This window comes from Branchiostoma lanceolatum, chromosome 3, assembly GCF_035083965.1.
Source record: "Branchiostoma lanceolatum isolate klBraLanc5 chromosome 3, klBraLanc5.hap2, whole genome shotgun sequence".
Lineage (NCBI taxonomy): Eukaryota > Metazoa > Chordata > Leptocardii > Amphioxiformes > Branchiostomatidae > Branchiostoma > Branchiostoma lanceolatum.
In genome coordinates, this window is record NC_089724.1 from 25,356,855 (window position 1) to 25,373,368 (window position 16,514).

The 16,514-nt window shown below is 41.6% G+C and overlaps 1 protein-coding gene and 1 long non-coding RNA gene across 7 annotated transcripts in view; both read right to left on the bottom strand.

Moving 5' to 3' along the window:
- Window positions 1–2,580: 2,580 nt before the first annotated feature.
- On the bottom strand, window positions 2,581–7,851 carry LOC136431205 (uncharacterized). The gene is made up of 3 exons (XR_010754994.1): window positions 7,556–7,851; window positions 6,742–7,011; window positions 2,581–4,034 (listed from the first exon to the last, which is right to left on the bottom strand). It is a non-coding gene; the product is annotated as an uncharacterized lncRNA (long non-coding RNA).
- A 94-nt stretch (window positions 7,852–7,945) lies between these two features.
- LOC136431207 (uncharacterized) overlaps window positions 7,946–16,514 on the bottom strand; it is a 33,361-nt gene continuing 24,792 nt past the window's right edge. For 2 of the 6 annotated variants that reach the window (XM_066422512.1, XM_066422509.1), the window contains 13 exons: window positions 15,196–15,249; window positions 14,974–15,027; window positions 14,218–14,349; window positions 13,690–13,901; window positions 13,359–13,497; window positions 12,698–12,930; window positions 12,156–12,291; window positions 11,782–11,992; window positions 11,317–11,444; window positions 10,384–10,626; window positions 9,631–9,744; window positions 9,007–9,033; window positions 7,949–8,558 (listed from right to left, as the gene is read on the bottom strand). In XM_066422512.1, the coding sequence (XP_066278609.1) occupies window positions 8,500–8,558; window positions 9,007–9,033; window positions 9,631–9,744; window positions 10,384–10,626; window positions 11,317–11,444; window positions 11,782–11,992; window positions 12,156–12,291; window positions 12,698–12,930; window positions 13,359–13,497; window positions 13,690–13,901; window positions 14,218–14,349; window positions 14,974–15,027; window positions 15,196–15,249 (1,742 nt within the window). In that variant the 3' untranslated portion in view covers window positions 7,949–8,499. Of the gene's footprint in view, window positions 8,559–9,006; window positions 9,034–9,630; window positions 9,745–10,383; window positions 10,627–11,316; window positions 11,445–11,781; window positions 11,993–12,155; window positions 12,292–12,697; window positions 12,931–13,358; window positions 13,498–13,689; window positions 13,902–14,217; window positions 14,350–14,973; window positions 15,028–15,195; window positions 15,250–15,588; window positions 15,717–15,943; window positions 16,155–16,329; window positions 16,466–16,514 lie in introns of all 6 variants that reach the window. The other 4 variants (XM_066422511.1, XM_066422510.1, XM_066422515.1 and 1 more) reach the window with 4 other exon arrangements.

The following is a 16,514-nucleotide window of genomic DNA, read 5'->3' on the forward strand; positions in this document are numbered from 1 at the left end:
TAAAAAAGCTGCATACATGTAATTACTAAAACGAATCAAGCCTGGATAATATAGTATAACTCAGTCACTACCACACATATAGATGCAAGCTACTTACCCGTCTCGCAACTGTCACTTATGCCACCGAAGGTAAGAGGTGCTGGAGGTACACTGCGGAGGGCCTTGTCGTTAGCAGCTGAGAAGCAGAGTGTCGCAATCACATCGTTGGCAGGCTGGCATGGGATTTTGTGCGCTAGTTGAACAAACAGCTAGCACACGTGTATCCCCGTGCTGTCTGAAGCTTCGGTGCAAAGATTACTTTAACCTTTAGTACACTGAAGTAGCCGTTTGGCATCCAATTCTCTATTATCTACAGGGTTAGGTAGCGCGGAGAAGGTTAAATATCACCCATCGTCCCGGAGAAACTACGAACTGTCACTCAACGTTATCATTTCCCTTGGTCTTGTGCTCTTAAAAATTGTTGTAGTTATTTGTTAAAATCCACATCGTTCTCTTTTAGTAACTATCGATCATTTCTGGTGTAACGTTACTTCTGTTTTTCCTGTTAAGTGACGACTCTTATTTAAGTTCTTGAGTGCTTCACCAACTCTTTTGTTTGTATGAAACGTTATGTGTTAGATCGTTGAAAAAACGTATTTGAGCTCCTGTGACACAATATCGAAAGCAAGAACGCTAAACGTCTGTGTAAGCATGTCATCTAAAAAGGCCCATGCAACATTGCTGAAATATCGTAGAATAGTTGATTAATTACAAATCCCACCATGTAATTTTCCTATGAAGACTGACTTTGCAAAGGTACGATTCGCTCTTTAAACGGCAGTGAAATGTTACAGATTTTTACTTTAACAGTTTTATAGAAGAAAAAAGAAAGAAAGATATAATAGTTACTATTCCGATTCTTGAACAAACGCAATCTTTATGATGTCTCAGCGGTATGTCAATTAGTTATGCACCAGGCCGAGCAAATATTACCTCACTATACCGTTAAAGTGGCATGTTTTTGCGTGCTATCGCAAAAAATCTCATTCCAAACCAATAATATCACAGAATCGAAGGTCGGCCGAAGATGTTTGGCTGCAAGGGGAAAGTGTGATGGAAATTTCCACAGTCTGCGAGGGTCCCGAGGGGTTTTACAGAATACCATTACACATACTTTACATCACTCCTCCGTCAGACCCTCCCAACTTGTTTGACTGTCATATTTAATCAAACTATCATTTCTCGACCAGAGTATGTTAGAGCAAAGACCAGGCAAAGTATTCTATTGCACAAAATTATCATCATTACACCCTTTGAGATCCTTTTCTACCCATTAATGCCAGGGTAGGTGAGCATAACCTTTGTTCCACATATCTCGGGACCGGTCAGTAGCGATTGTAGGGGATGCAAAACTATGAAATTATCATAGCTTCTTCAGAAAATATCAAGATATCAAGGACTTTTCACTGTTAAGAAATGAATACGTTACAGTGTGACTTTCAGTGTGACCTTCTTGATGAAAAAGACAAACAGTGACGGGATTTGCCTGAGTTCACCCGGGACACCAGACTGCGCAGAAGGCATCTTACCTGCCTGTCAAACATGTTTATCTAAGACATTACAACACTGTGGTAACTTTAAAATGAGTCAGAGCGCTGTACGTAACGTCTATAAACCAGATAGGTAACATCCATTACCATTTATCCGCCGGGTTTCATCAGCCCGCCCACTTTGAGAGATCTCTAGTGCAGCACTCGCCCCCCCCCCCCCTCCCCCCAGGTATGCACAGTTTAGATATACAGGAGAGCATTATACTGGGGGCTGTTGGGTTGGAGATAAATTATGTAGAACTTAAAGATAAAGAACGAATCTGTTTACGTTCTGTGTGTTTAGTTGTCTTTTAAATCATACTTTTACATTTTGCCTCATATTTTAATTATGAAATCAAGGGCCACACAAATCCAATATGGTTGCTGTATGATCGCTCAGCGATCGCCGTCAGGTTGAAGGGTCTAAACACGGTGCTTCTGCGCAGAACAGCAGCCTTGCAGGCAAGCGATGTCGGCAACTAAATGTTACATTAACGACCCGACGACCTGTCACACACATTGTTTGAGGAGGTGGAGAAACCCGTAGTTCATTGAAGCAGCATTTTGCTGGGTACATAAGCCTTCTGAGGGAGCGTACTTTAAAAAAAAAAACACAGAACTAGAAGGCTAGACGTATATGTTTAACGAACACGTTGCAGATGTTATATTTTCGCCAGCATTTTATACATGGACAATTCATCCACACTCCACAGATACAACTGAACCGAACTATCCCTAACAAGGAAAAAGAAGTAGTAGTAGTAGTACGCAGTGAACGGGGGGGAGGGGGGCGTGCCAAGTGCACATGGTACAGGGTATATTTGTCCAACAGGAATAGATGGCCGTTTAAACCTGTCATTTACCATACAAATATAAACTTATATAAAATTACCGCCATATAATCGTGAGATATACACGTGTAAAAACCATCCCGTAAAGAATGGATGTTGTTCTAAGATACAGTTCAAAGATTCACTAAGTTAGATGTAGTACAAGAAACTGACAAGTGATATTTCCTTTTTATGTTTTTATTGATAGAAGCAAGTTCCCCAAAAGCGACACAGCACACAAGCAAATATAAAAGTAAGATATTGATGATTATAAACCAGCACCAATAGTCGACATTCTACACTTGTCTATTACAATATATTTCGAGTTGTGCTTTTCAGCTATAATCTTTTCCATTCATAAATGAGAATTCATTTATTGATCGTTGATCTATTGTTGCCCTACATGTTAGCTCCATCTACAAAAATATAGACACCAAATCAAATGCAATGTGAAAGTACGTTTTACATAGGACGATTGTCCAGTGGTGCTGTGTTCTTCAACGTTTAATCGTCACCAAACTTTTCCTCATGGTGTTAGACCTTTTGTGAATTGTATAATATAACGTAATAAATGTATTATTAGAATGTTTGTAAATGCATGTATGTTTCTTTGTAAATATATTTTAACAAATTGTAAAGATCTCATATTACAGCTTACGTTAAGTGGCGTTCTTAGTTAGTGGTCTATGTTTTTATATCCTTGATATTTGTACAATTTCTAATCCCCTTTGATATTGCTATATAGGTGAATAAACTGATGGCTTTTTGGATATCTATCAATATATACGCTAGCAGTTTTTGATCACCGCGATATAGCAACTGCTAAAAAATAACTAAAAACTGTCAACATTATCTTCCATTGTAGAGCGTACATAATGATTATCTAGCTCGATATATTTCATGGATAGCTAAGGAAACTAGAAGGATTTTCAGCTCCAGACGTACCAGGTACTTTTGGCAAATGGTAACGTTCAGAGAGAAAGCCATTTCAGTGGTGTTACTGATACAATATATAGCAAATAAAATGCCTTTGCATAAGCTTGAAAGCGGCAATAGCAATTTCTGGGTCTGTGGCTTGGATCCGACCGTTGGGTTAAAAAAAACACATCATGGAAGCGTTACTCGTAATAAGGACGTTCAAGGTTCTACTTGCGCATGCGCAGCGTAATGCATTGTGGGCAATATGTTAAAGGGAAGCCCCTGAGACGTAAACAAAACACGTCTGGACATATGTGAAGCATGATCCAGACAAGAACTGTTTACAAGTCAAGTCTTTCACCTTTGACATATAACCCACGACGCATGCGTACTTAGAACCATGACCCTCCTTATAAGTACTAATCACCACTTATCATCAAATCCACCCACCATCCGTCTCGGAACACTGACACGTCGATGGTTTGTCTGTTTTCTCCCCCCATTTCATTAGACAAAAAGCAAATTGTCGTAGGCATGTAGATCAAGCTAAAGCGAGAGTCGAGAACAATGTTTTGGGGAGGGGGGCAGTTCAGATCTATAAGGTTGCTAAAGTCAAGGTTTTCGACCATCTGTCTGTAATACGTGTCAATATTCTGCAGAAAGGTGTCAAAGTACGCTCGTTCCCGGTTCTTTTCAATAAAAGTCGTGGGCAGCTGGTCTGAAAGAGAAAAACACGAAATTATATTATTTTCTGTTCCTCAGAATAAATCGACATATTGACTGTGCACAATCAAATCCTAAGTACAAAATTATCATGTCATTACTTTACTCATTAACGATTCTTGATATCAACGCCATGCAGGCTATTATTTTGGGGTGTCTGCAATGTTGATATGTAAATAAAGAATCGAATAATGCTATTTCGTACACCGGATGGAGCTAACAATTATGACAGTGTCTTGCTTTGACAAGACAGAACGAGATTTTCTAACGGTTTGATCTGTGGCATAATTTTTTCTAAAACCATGTTGATTTGATCATATGGGTGACATCCTCCCGGAACCCCAAAACTGATGCAAGCGTGCGAATAAAAAAAAGTTTAGCAAAAAAAGTTGCCTTCATTATGAGATCTACGTGCATGGTCAGGAAGGTTGAACAAATGACTGAATTAGTATCGTTTTCCGATATCTTTTTTTGCAACTTACGGCAAACATTTGACCATTTTGCTGCTGCATTGTATGATTTACAATATGGTGGAAAACGTTTTGCTATTTTTGGATCGGACGAAACCGTTAGTGGTGCTGCCAATAAGCATGTTCCCAGGAAACGAGTGAGGCCACAATCTAGCAAACCTTGGATAACACCCCAGATTCGCAAAGCATTTCGTAAGCGGTCTGAACTCTTCTCCAAGGCTAGGAGATCCAACTCCCATGAAGCCTGGGCAAAGTTCAAGAGGTGTAGGAAGGGAGTTAAGCAGAGAGTTAGGAAGGCCCATAGGGATTATGTTTCCAACTACCTTGAGACAAACATCGAGGATAATCCCAAGGCCTTTTGGAGCTATGTCAAATCTCTCAGACAGGACTCTACTGGTGCATCGGCCATAAGACACCAGGGGGTGCTAACATCTGACCCCCAGGAAAAGGCTGATGCACTGGGAGCCCAGTTTGAGTCAGTGTTTACCAGGGAGGATAAATCTACCGTTCCTACCCTTGGCGAATCCGTAGTTCCAACTATCCCCTCCCTTAACATCTCAGTGGAGGGGGTAGCCAAACAGCTCTCTAGTCTTAATCCCAGCAAGTCCACAGGACCAGACGGAATACCACCTCGCCTCCTGAAAACTGTTGCCGAGCAAATTGCGCCAATACTACAGACAATATTCTCCCAATCAATATCTACGGGAGACGTACCTGAGGATTGGAGAACAGCTAACATCGCTCCAATCTTCAAAAAGGGTGACAGAACAATGCCTTCCAACTATAGGCCGGTGTCTTTGACATCGGTCTGTGGCAAAGTGCTTGAACACATAGTGCACAGCCACATGATGAAACATCTTGACACTCATGGCGTTCTGTCCCCGGCGCAGCACGGTTTCAGGAAGGGTCTGTCCTGTGAGAGCCAGCTGGTACTCACCCTCCAAGACTTGGCCAACAATCTTGACCATAACAAACAGGTCGATGTCGCGGTGCTTGACTTTAGCAAGGCATTCGACACCGTGCCCCACGAGCGGCTGCTAAGCAAGCTCGAGCACTACGGCATTTCTGACCTTCTTCAGTCTTGGTTTAGGGCCTTCCTAACAGAGAGAACCCAGAGGGTTGTCTTTGACGGCGGAACATCTAAAGCTGTCAGGGTCACCTCTGGAGTCCCTCAGGGTACAGTGTTAGGCCCCTTGCTCTTTCTACTGTACATTAACGACCTCCCCAGCTCCGTAGATTCACACGTTCGATTATTTGCTGACGATTGCTTGATTTATCGAACTATCAGCACGCCTTCTGACGCACAAGGTCTACAGTCTGATCTTGATGCACTAACAGATTGGCAAAATCGTTGGCTTATGTCGTTCAATCCCTCTAAATGCCACATCCTCCATATCACCCGTAAAAAGCACCCCATCCTAACTCAGTACTCCCTAAGTGGAGAAGCCCTCACCGGTGTCAAGTCCCACCCCTATCTTGGAGTACAACTGTCCGACGATCTGCGGTGGGACACCCATATCAACTACGCCACTAGCAAAGCCGGCAGGGTACTAGGGGTCATTCGGCGCAATTTGACCCATTGTCCATCTAGGGTCAAGGCCACTTGTTACAAAGCGCTGGTGCGGCCCCACTTGGAATATAGTGCCACCGTCTGGGACCCGTACACCACCAAAGGGATACAGGCGGTGGAGGCCGTCCAGCGCAGGGCCGCCCGAGTGACTCTGAATGACTACCGGCAGACTAGCAGCGTGACACAAATGCTCAATGACCTGCAGTGGACCCTTCTCTCTGAAAGGAGGAGGAACGCCCGTCTCACCTTTTTCTATAAGCTAGTTAATAACCACATCAATATTAATACAGATAGTCTACTGAAACCAGCTCAGGGGCGCACCCGGGGAAGCCACACGCTCAAATTTCAACCACTTTACGCCCGAACAGACTCATTTAAATATTCTTTTTTCCCTCGCACCATACCCGAGTGGAACGCCCTGCCTGGCGCGGTTGTTACGGCTCCCACCGTTGAGTCTTTCCGCGCCAGGCTGGAGGCCTGCCCGCCTTAGCCTGGGACCTCCTCCCCCCCCTACTTTGCCCCTCGCGGGGTTATCTGGGGGTTTACTAAGTTGAAGTAAGTTGAAGAAACTTGATGCGCGCGCGAATGTCATCCATATAATCAAATCAACACGGCCTAACAAAGACGTAACTCATTTCCAAATGTATGGGAATTATACATACCGGGCAAACCACGCGAGGGATCGAAGTGACGTATTTCCGGCAGGAGAAGGCCCGTGTTGGGGGCTTCGGAGTCCTGCCTGTACTGTAGCACCCAGCGGGGCGGGGCGATGACGACGTCTTCAGTGTCCTGCAAGTCCCTAACACGGACTCCATCCTGATCACGTAGCTCCATCAGTGCTCTCCTAAACTGTTTCAATTTAAGGTTGTACTTTCTCAAGTTTCTCAGGTCGGTTGACAAAATGTAGTCACGCATCCTTCGATAGTCGAAGACTGAAAGGGGAAACCGGGCAGATTCAATCGGGCTTGTCCTCTACATGGCTGATATGTTTATAGCAGCTATAAAGTGTTCACTGTTTGTAGTAGCTATAAAGTGTCCAATTTTCATAGTAGTAGATATAAAGTGTTCAATTTTATAGTAGATATAAAGTCTTCAATGTTTAGTAGATGTAAAATATTCACTGTTAATTAGAAGATAAAAAATGTTAACTGTTTATGATTAAATATGGGGGACAGTGAGAATGTGAGTTTATGATAGGTATGAAGTGTTCAGCGTTTAGTGTATGTAAGGTATTCACTATCTATAGCAGATATAAACTGTTCACTGTGTAGTAGATATAACGTGTAGATATAACGTGTTGTTTGTGGTAAATACGAAGTATTCTACCACGGTTGTTTTTAATCAATATATACTTTAAATTACATCATTTATCTTCCGAGATTAACTCTCTAGTTGAGAGGTTAATGGTATAGAACGAAATATTCTTGTCCCCCGACAGTCAATGTCAACAAAAAAACAACTGCAAAGACATCGTACCTGTATCGAGGTCTGGAGATGTTATGCTTGGGCATACTGAAAAAGACACACATGATGCTTTCATCCGAAAATTATTTCATCAGGTTGGCATAAAATGGGATATTGGATATTCTTCTTCACAACCAGGAATGTCTCTCACATGCTTACGTTTAGATGCCTATCACACATCTTCGTCAGAGCTTCTGACTGGAGTGCTGCTTCTCGCCGCTATATGTGTTCTCGCCGCAAAAGCGCCACCTACATCGGCAACATACAGCGACGAGAAGCAGAGCTCCAGTAGGAAGCTCTGATGTACTAATACTATACTATACTAGACTAGACTAGACTAGACTAGACTAGACTAGACTAGACTAGACTAGACTAGACTAGACTAGACTATACTTTGCTACACTAAACTAACATAATTGAAAATGATACCGTTGCTTATCATTTAAAGGTGTTACTAGTATTTACGGCTCTTCGAGGTCCATTTTCTTTCAAATGTATTTTTCTCTTTTAGAACAACGATAAATATTGGAATCTATTTATACCAACGGTCGGAACGCCACACACAATGTTACATCAATGGCGTGTTTTTTGTTAAATCTACAGTATAGTAGTCTACACTTTGTTGATTACATGTTCCAGCCGCATGTGCACAATCAGCAACCATTGACATTTCCATTTTACATCTTTTGCCATCAGTGTCAACGGCCATCCTACAATGCCCCCCCCCCCCTTTGTTCAAGTGAGAGAACCTTTAATAAAGACGTAGTGGTGACGCACTCAAATTGACATACCTATATTAGCGCCACCAACATAGATACAATAGAAATAAAAGTAAAAAGATAAGAATACAAACTTGTAACAAACACGATGCCCTGACTTATAAACTGTAATGAACTGATAGATATACTTGAAAGAAATGATTCGGTATGACAACAAAAATGAGCTTGGCTGATCTGCTATCTTAAAGTAGAATGTAGCTTCACTTTACCTATCGTCCTGGGTGTTGTTGCTTGTTCTAGAAAATAGGTAAAAAAAGATATCGATAAATTACGGAAAGGCTGCTCATCAATGGCTGTTCCCAACAAATTTTGCATTTGATCTGCACAACTTTTTCACAAAGCAACGTTGAAACCACTTTGTTAAGAGCATAACACGAATAGTCTTTCCGTCAATTTCTTGTTTTGTACATTTTATATTGTTAATTTATGCGGGACACAACAGGACAAACAAACACAGATACCGAAAATAATACCGAAAATAATACTAAGTAGCTCCGACATAAAACACATAAAAAAATCTTCGAAACAAAAGTGTAAACTGACGAAAACACGTATCAATGTTTTTCCCGTGACACCTAAAGATGTCTTGCAAGGTGACAACTGCCATTCACAAAACTGTTTACCCATTATCTATTACGGTTTGGGTGGAAGTACTTAACCTCGCCAGAATATAGCGTCACTTACCTGTTGTCAAGGGCGGGGTAGTTGTCTCTGAAAAAAAATACATGAAATAAGGTATTGATTAATTTTAGAAAGCCCTTATTCGTTTGCCTCTAATTTAGTTATGTGAAACGAATATCAGACTTGCGATAGATACATGTGATATAGAGAAGAACATTGATACATCTAAATGTCGCAAATAAGGTCGCCAGAGAGACAGAAGCACAACGTCTGGAAGAAAATTGGCCATTGGTTTCCAAATTGGCCCCATCCGCCAGTGGGCCCAAACCTACACCACTTAATCTTTGCCGTAAGAGCTATCTACCACTCAAAATCACAACCATAGCATGTCCACAGCACGAGATATTAAAACTGGACCTTCCGCTGTATCACCTTAGAAATCCGCTAGATGGCCCATTATCGACGTTGACCTTTGTATATCCGACCCCTACCTACGTAGAGTGAGAGAGAGAGAGAGAGAGAGAGAGAGAGAGAGAGAGAGAGAGAGAGAGAGAGAGAGAGAGAGAGAGAGAGAGAGAGAGAGAGAGAGAGAGAGAGAGAGAGAGAGAGAGAGAGAGAGAGAGAGAGAGAGAGAGGCACCAAAAACATTATCAACTTCTTGGTGCAGGTGATAAACATGCTTTTTACCTCCGCAGACCATAGGGACAGGTGGTTCGCCGTCTCTCCCGTGGCAGATGCAGGTTGTTCCATCTACTGTGAGGACAGTTCCGTCTTCGTAGTATTCTCCGTTATGCTCGCAACCTACAACATGGAGAACGAGATTTCACAGCCGAAAGGTCTACTGCAGTACCACAGAAAGACGCTAGTCGGTCCATAATCAAACTTCGATTATGCCTCGATTAAAGTCCAGGTAAAGAGACACGCAATACAAAAGTTACTCAAGCAACTGAAAAAAGATCTAGCGGATGCTGTCTGTTACGTCCGGCCGTTTACAAAACTTATCCAGTTGCTTGAGTAACTTTTGTATTGAGAACACGCCCTTCATTTTGCCGACCTTCTTGACCGGCCTATGCTGCCAACAAGTTTGCATTTTAAACGTATATACATGTACACTGTTGCATACTAATAACATCAACTTGGGCCATTTGTTTTGTTTACATATTAAAGGATACATGTTGATGGTTTGGAGGAGGGATGAATTTCAGGTACATGTATTGTTATCTTGTCCAACTCCTTTATATCCGCCTTCAGTGGCCAATCATTGTACTTCATTCAAAAAGCGAGACCAAATCATGACAACTCGTAGCCTTTAGCTTGTAGTATTGTTATAGTTGTTGCGATACATTGTACCATATACGGTTATCGAGTAATAATTTAAAAGTTCATTCAATGTAAACAGTGGCCATGGGCTTCTTTTATCAACGGTAATAACAAACTTACATCCGACTCCAAAGTTATCCCAGTTAAGGATTTCGCCGTTTTCATTACACGCAGCACCGCCTCCATCACAGCCTGGCGTCTCGTATATTGTCGTTCCTGGAGGATACATTTGGCCACCGTACTCACAGCCGGAAGACTGGGTTGTTGACAGCTGTGTGGTGGTTGTTGATGGCTCGGTCGGTAGTGGAGTGGGGGGTGTCAATGGCTGGGTTGTCGTTGGTCGGGTTGTGGATTCAGTATTCGCTAATGTGACAAGATTGAGATCTAATTAAAGCGTAGAAAAAAAAGATAAAGCAGTGCTATCTCATTAATTCTCTGATAAGAGAAGACTGGTACAATGATGCGACAATGCTTGCACGAACTGTTACCTCCGGGAAGGGAAGGGAAGGGAAGGAGGTTCTCCGACGACGGGGGCACTGTTTTTTTTGGCTGGGTATGTGTGTTCGCACGTAGAACTAAAAAGATCATTTTGATGGAGTTGTGTGGATTTTGGTACGTGGCACGTTATTCAGATCCCAAAGAAACATGTCGATTCTGGGACAGCGAGCAGTATTTTCAGGTATTGCAGCTTTACAGGTCGACACCTACTTCTTGAAAGTAGTGTGGCATAGTCTAACGACAACACTTTTTGATTAGTGGCCAAATCCGATGTATTAATGAACACCATAGTTTCATGCGTATCAAGGGACAATGCATCGTTGCTGTTTTTTTCTGGAAGAGCTGCGAAGCAGTATGTGTAAGGTGGGGTTAAGAAAAAAAACTAACAAGACTTACACAAAATAACACCAAAGTTTTAGGTAAACAGGATAACATGAACATGAGATATGTACATAACAGATAAGTGACATGCCTGACTGAAAGGTATGAAAAAATCAAAAGAAAATACCATAATCGTGCCCACAGTAAGGCACTCAAGCCATGCATTCAACCCACCATTTGGTAGAGAGCAGCTGTCCTCGGAGAGTCGTTGACAAATAGAAGCATCCCACTCAACACCGGCGGCCAGGGCTCGTTCCCCACATGTAGCGTTGATCTCATGGCAAAAAGAGCGGCATGGAAGGCTGTAAGATAGTATGATTCTTAAATCCATTAAAAGTTTACTGCTACTGTTGTGATAAAATGGTATCTATCAGAACTTTTCGATATCCTGTAAATGCATTTTTCTGCAACTTTTTCTGTTTGCATTATGGTTTCTTTTTTTCTGTTGAATTGGATGGTTCCATGACTCTGTAACGTTTAGAACAAATGAATAAAATACAAAGAAATAACACAACAATAAAAGTATTACCCCCTAAAAAACCTTTTCTATAAAATAAGCATAATCAGTGACACAGTCACATCATTCCCGTTCCGCCATACAACCAATTATAATAATTCTCAACTTCCCCAAATACTCACATTTGTCCTTCAGACGTACACTGGGGAAATAAAATCGAGCACAAGAAGAAATTCAAGTCCGGATGACAGTCACTGATTGAATCGTATGTTGGGAACAGTGTCGGGGCTAACTGAAGAGCGAAGTCTTGATTCGGCCACAGAAAGATGTTCGGGAAGGATGTTTGGGAGTACGACAGGCCCATGCAACCGCTGTACTGGATGGGTTCGCATTCTAAAGTAGATTTGGGAAAAGGAAAATACCGATAGATGAGGAGATATACCACATCAGGAAATGTTGGCAACGTCAGTTAATGATGCGTTTGATATTAGCATACGTAACAGAAGGAGCATTTGCATAATTCTTTAACACTTGACGAAGACATGGTTTTAAGTACCTGCTGCCTGTTCGACCAGAGAGCAGGTCGGATCGTCGCCCTGGTCGGGAAATACGTCACATGAAAATGATAAACCCAGCCCGATAGGTGAGCACTTAGCGTCTATTTCCTCGCAGACACTCCTGCAAAGCTGTACCTGCAGTCAAGAAGAAACACTGAATGAATCAACCTGTCCCACAAGTACATGCTAGCAATGTCGCACCACAAGTACATTGTAGCAATGGCTGTATACATATCTATATATCAATATAAACCTCTATCTATCTATCTATCAATCTATCTATCTATCTATCTATCTATCTATCTATCTATCTATCTATCTATCTATCTATCTATCTATCTATCTATCTATCTATCTATCTATCTATATATATATATATACATATATATATATACATATATATATATATAGATATATAGATAGATAGATAGATAGATGAATAGATAGATAGATAGATAGATAGATGGATGGATAGATACAAGGACAGGGCGGACTACACAAATTAGTTACAGTTTTCACTCGCAGTAATTGTTTCTCTCACCTGCGTGCCATTGTCACATTGAGGCAAAAACATCCTACAAAAGGCCGTATAGACGCTTGGATAGCAGCTGGTTGAAATGTTGCCCAGGTTCGATCCAAAAAACATGTACTCTCTCGAGGTGATCATCTGCTGGAACGACAGATGTCCAAAGGCGTTCGGGAATGACACAGTATTGTACCCGGTGAGGGGTTCACATATGCCTTGGAATGCCTGTGGAAAGGGTTCACATGCACCTGTAGAAGAGGAACATAACAAATATTGATATAAAGATCGACTTAAAGCCAGCTGATTCCTTCTATAGCTACACAAATAATGATCTAAGTGTGAAACTGGTGCCCAGTTGATATTGTTTTCTGCACACAAATAATGTGTCGCAAGACAGAACAACGTGCTGATTAAAAACTAGAGTTCCACGACCTCATACCTTCGCCAAGTAGTTTTTCTCATTACAATGTTATTAGTAACTATTGGAATCACCTAATGTATATGATATATGACTTACAAACTTGTGTAATTAAGCGTAGGGGGAAACTTCTTCAGAATTGTAAAAAATATAAGATATTGCGTTAAAACACCAAATGACCTATCATCATGCATTCGATCAACCTTACAATCTAATTAAGCATCCTTCTCTTCATCATGTCAAACTTTTCAAGTTTACCGGATGTTGGCTCAAGACATTCCTCGTCATCCCTGCTCGGCAAATCTTCACAGCTTCTTGGCCATTCTTCACCGATATCTTGCAGGGGACCTTCACAACTGGCTCGAACTTCATCACACAGTTCTCGGCATGGTGGGGTCTGAGGGATAAACAACATTATCAAGAATTTTGGAGGCTAAATAGGAATGCCCTCTTTATTTACCATTAGCTTTAGGTAGATAAACTGTGTGTTATAAGACAAAGTCATGTGGAGAAGACGAGCAATCAGGATCATAATGCATCTTACGGGAACGCTAGGTCTGTCTTACACGTTGAAAGTTCCATAACTCACTTGCTGGTCATCCTCGCACTTAGGAAACAACGTCGTGCACACGAGGAATTCAAATGACGGGTGACATCCCGATGCTCGGTTCAGGGCAAGTGCGGCTGGTAAAGACGCTGTCTGTGAGGTCTGGTTTAAGTAGTTGGGTAGAGATGTGTTCTCATACGGCAAGAGATGGGTGCAAATGAACTCTGCTGAAGGAGTGATAGGTTGACATACACCTACACAAATAAGACAAAAATACAAATGATCGTCAGACCAACACTTCAGACATAATATTGTTTTAGCCTTTTATACACGTAATATGTCTAATACATGTTAAGTACTTCTTTTCTAATTATCCACGAAGCACACTAACTAAAAGGAGAAAAGTGCCTCAACGACAAAGTTACAGTTAAAAGAGATGACAAAAGATGGCTGTATTCCATCGGCTATAGGATAATGTAGAGCATATTATTTGAACTGAATGCAGCAGGATGACTTCTCATCGGTATGAAACACTGAAGATAAGCAGAGATTGCTAAAATACTACCTTACCGAGGGGTTCATCACTGCTACAAACTGCCGGGTACTCGTCGGTGCCATCAGCACAGTCTTGAACTCCGTTACAAAACTTGACGTATGATAAACACTCGCGGCTGACAAAGCATCGGAATCCGGTACATTGCTCTGTTCAAGGGGAGCAGAAAGACGTTAACCAAGTCAAACATTTGGGCAATACAGTCTTTAGATTCAATAGCCCCAAATTCTGGTAAGAATACATAGATGTGTCCTGGTCACAATTTATGCTGCACGCTCATAGACAGGGCAAAAGACAATCATCTCACTGTCTCTCGGATATTCAAATTAGCAGTCTTTTATGCAGTCCCTCGGTGTAGGTTCCTTTTTTTCTATGCATACAATTGATCTGCAAAACGCCTGTCGATTGCTGACCATTACTATCATTGTAATGAAGCATGAATAGACAATATATAATGGCAAACGTGGAGCACAGAGAGGGGGGCCCTCCCAAAACAAAAAGAAAACTGCAAGAGCTAAGGGACCTTGCAAGATGCAAGACGTAGTGGAAGAACCTGAAGAAAGACAAAATGCAACTGAAGGATGCTTCCCCAAATCCGGATGCAGAAAGCAGTGGATGATGTTGATGATGATAAATGAACAACAGTGTGTAAATTTTGCATCAATTCGACTATGAGTTTACTTTGTATGAAAACGGCAAACGATAGAAAAAAAACATTTTGTGACTGATATGTACGTGTGTTATTTTCGCACAACTAGCTGTTTTAATCTTACCAGCGGTCGTCCTTTGCCCTTCAGTTATGCTCGCAGATGCTGTAGCTCTTGACGCTGGAAAGGGATAAAAAATCGTCGATCGCACGCGAGTAGTGAATGCCATACTTATGTTTTAATTGTATGTGTTCGTTTATGCTTCAAATATTATTATAACGTTCAAAAGGAACATCTATCTGCGAGTAGGAGCGATCAATAGATCATTCAAAACTGCTTTAATCTTACCGGTGGTTGTTGTTGGCCCTGGAGTTGTGTTCGAAGGTGTTGTAGCTCTGTCCGCTGGAAAGGAACACAACGGTCATGCGCGAGCAGGGAATATCAAACTTTAATTTAAACTGAATGTTTTTGGGTAAACATCAAATATTATATATATGGTGATATTCAAATGGAAAATATATCTGCAACTAGAAGAGATCAACGGATTGGGCAAATACAATTAAACACTGTTAACATAATGGAAAATCAAATAAACAGGAAAACATGGAAAAAAACTGGACAAAAAATTTGTACATAAAATACACGAATGAAGAACCTGACCGGCAGTTATGAAACAATTAAACCAAAGCGGTATCTAAATCATGCCAACAATTAGATACTGCAGCTATACGTTCAACCCACCATTTGGTAGAGAGCAGTTGTCCTCGGGGAGTTGTGGACAAATAGAAGCATCCCACTCAACACCGGCGGCCAGAGCTCGTTCCCCACATGTAGCGTTGATCTCATAGCAAAAGGAGCGGCATGGAAGTCTGTAAGATAGTATGATTCTTACATCCATTAAAAGTGCACTGCTACTGTTGTGTAAGATAGAATGGTATTTATCAATACTTTTCGATAGATTGGATCGGTTGGATTGAGACCGAGGTTCTTATCTCAACTTTTTCTGTTAAATTAGCATAATCAGTGACACAGTCACATCATTCCCGTTCCGCCATACAACGACTTATAATAATTCTCAACTTCACAAAATACTCACATTTGTCCTTCAGACGTGCACTGGGGAAAGAAAATCGAGCACAAGAAGAAATTCAAGTCCGGATGACAGTCACTGATTTGATCGTATGTTGGGAACACTGTCGGGGCAACCTGAAGAGCTATGTCTTGAGTTGGCCACTGGAAGATGTTCGGGAAGGATGTTTTGGAGTACGACAGGCCCATGCAACCGCTGTACTGGATGGGTTCGCATTCTAAAGTAGATTTGGGAAAAGGAAATACCGATAGATGAGGAGATATACCACATACTGTACATCAGGAAATGTTGGCAACGGCAGTAAATGATGAGTTTGATATCAGCATACGTATCAGGAGGAGCATTAATTTGCAGCATTGTTTTAGCCTTTGCGAAGACATGGTTTTAAGTACCTGCTGGCTGTTCGACCAGAGAGCAGGTCAGGTCGTTGCCCTGGTCAGGAAATACGTCACATGAAAATGGTAAACCCAGCCCGACAGGTGAGCACCTTGCGTCCATTTCCTCGCAGACACCCTTACATAGCTGTATCTGCAGTTAAGAAGAAAAACTGCATGAATCAACCTCTATCTATCTATCT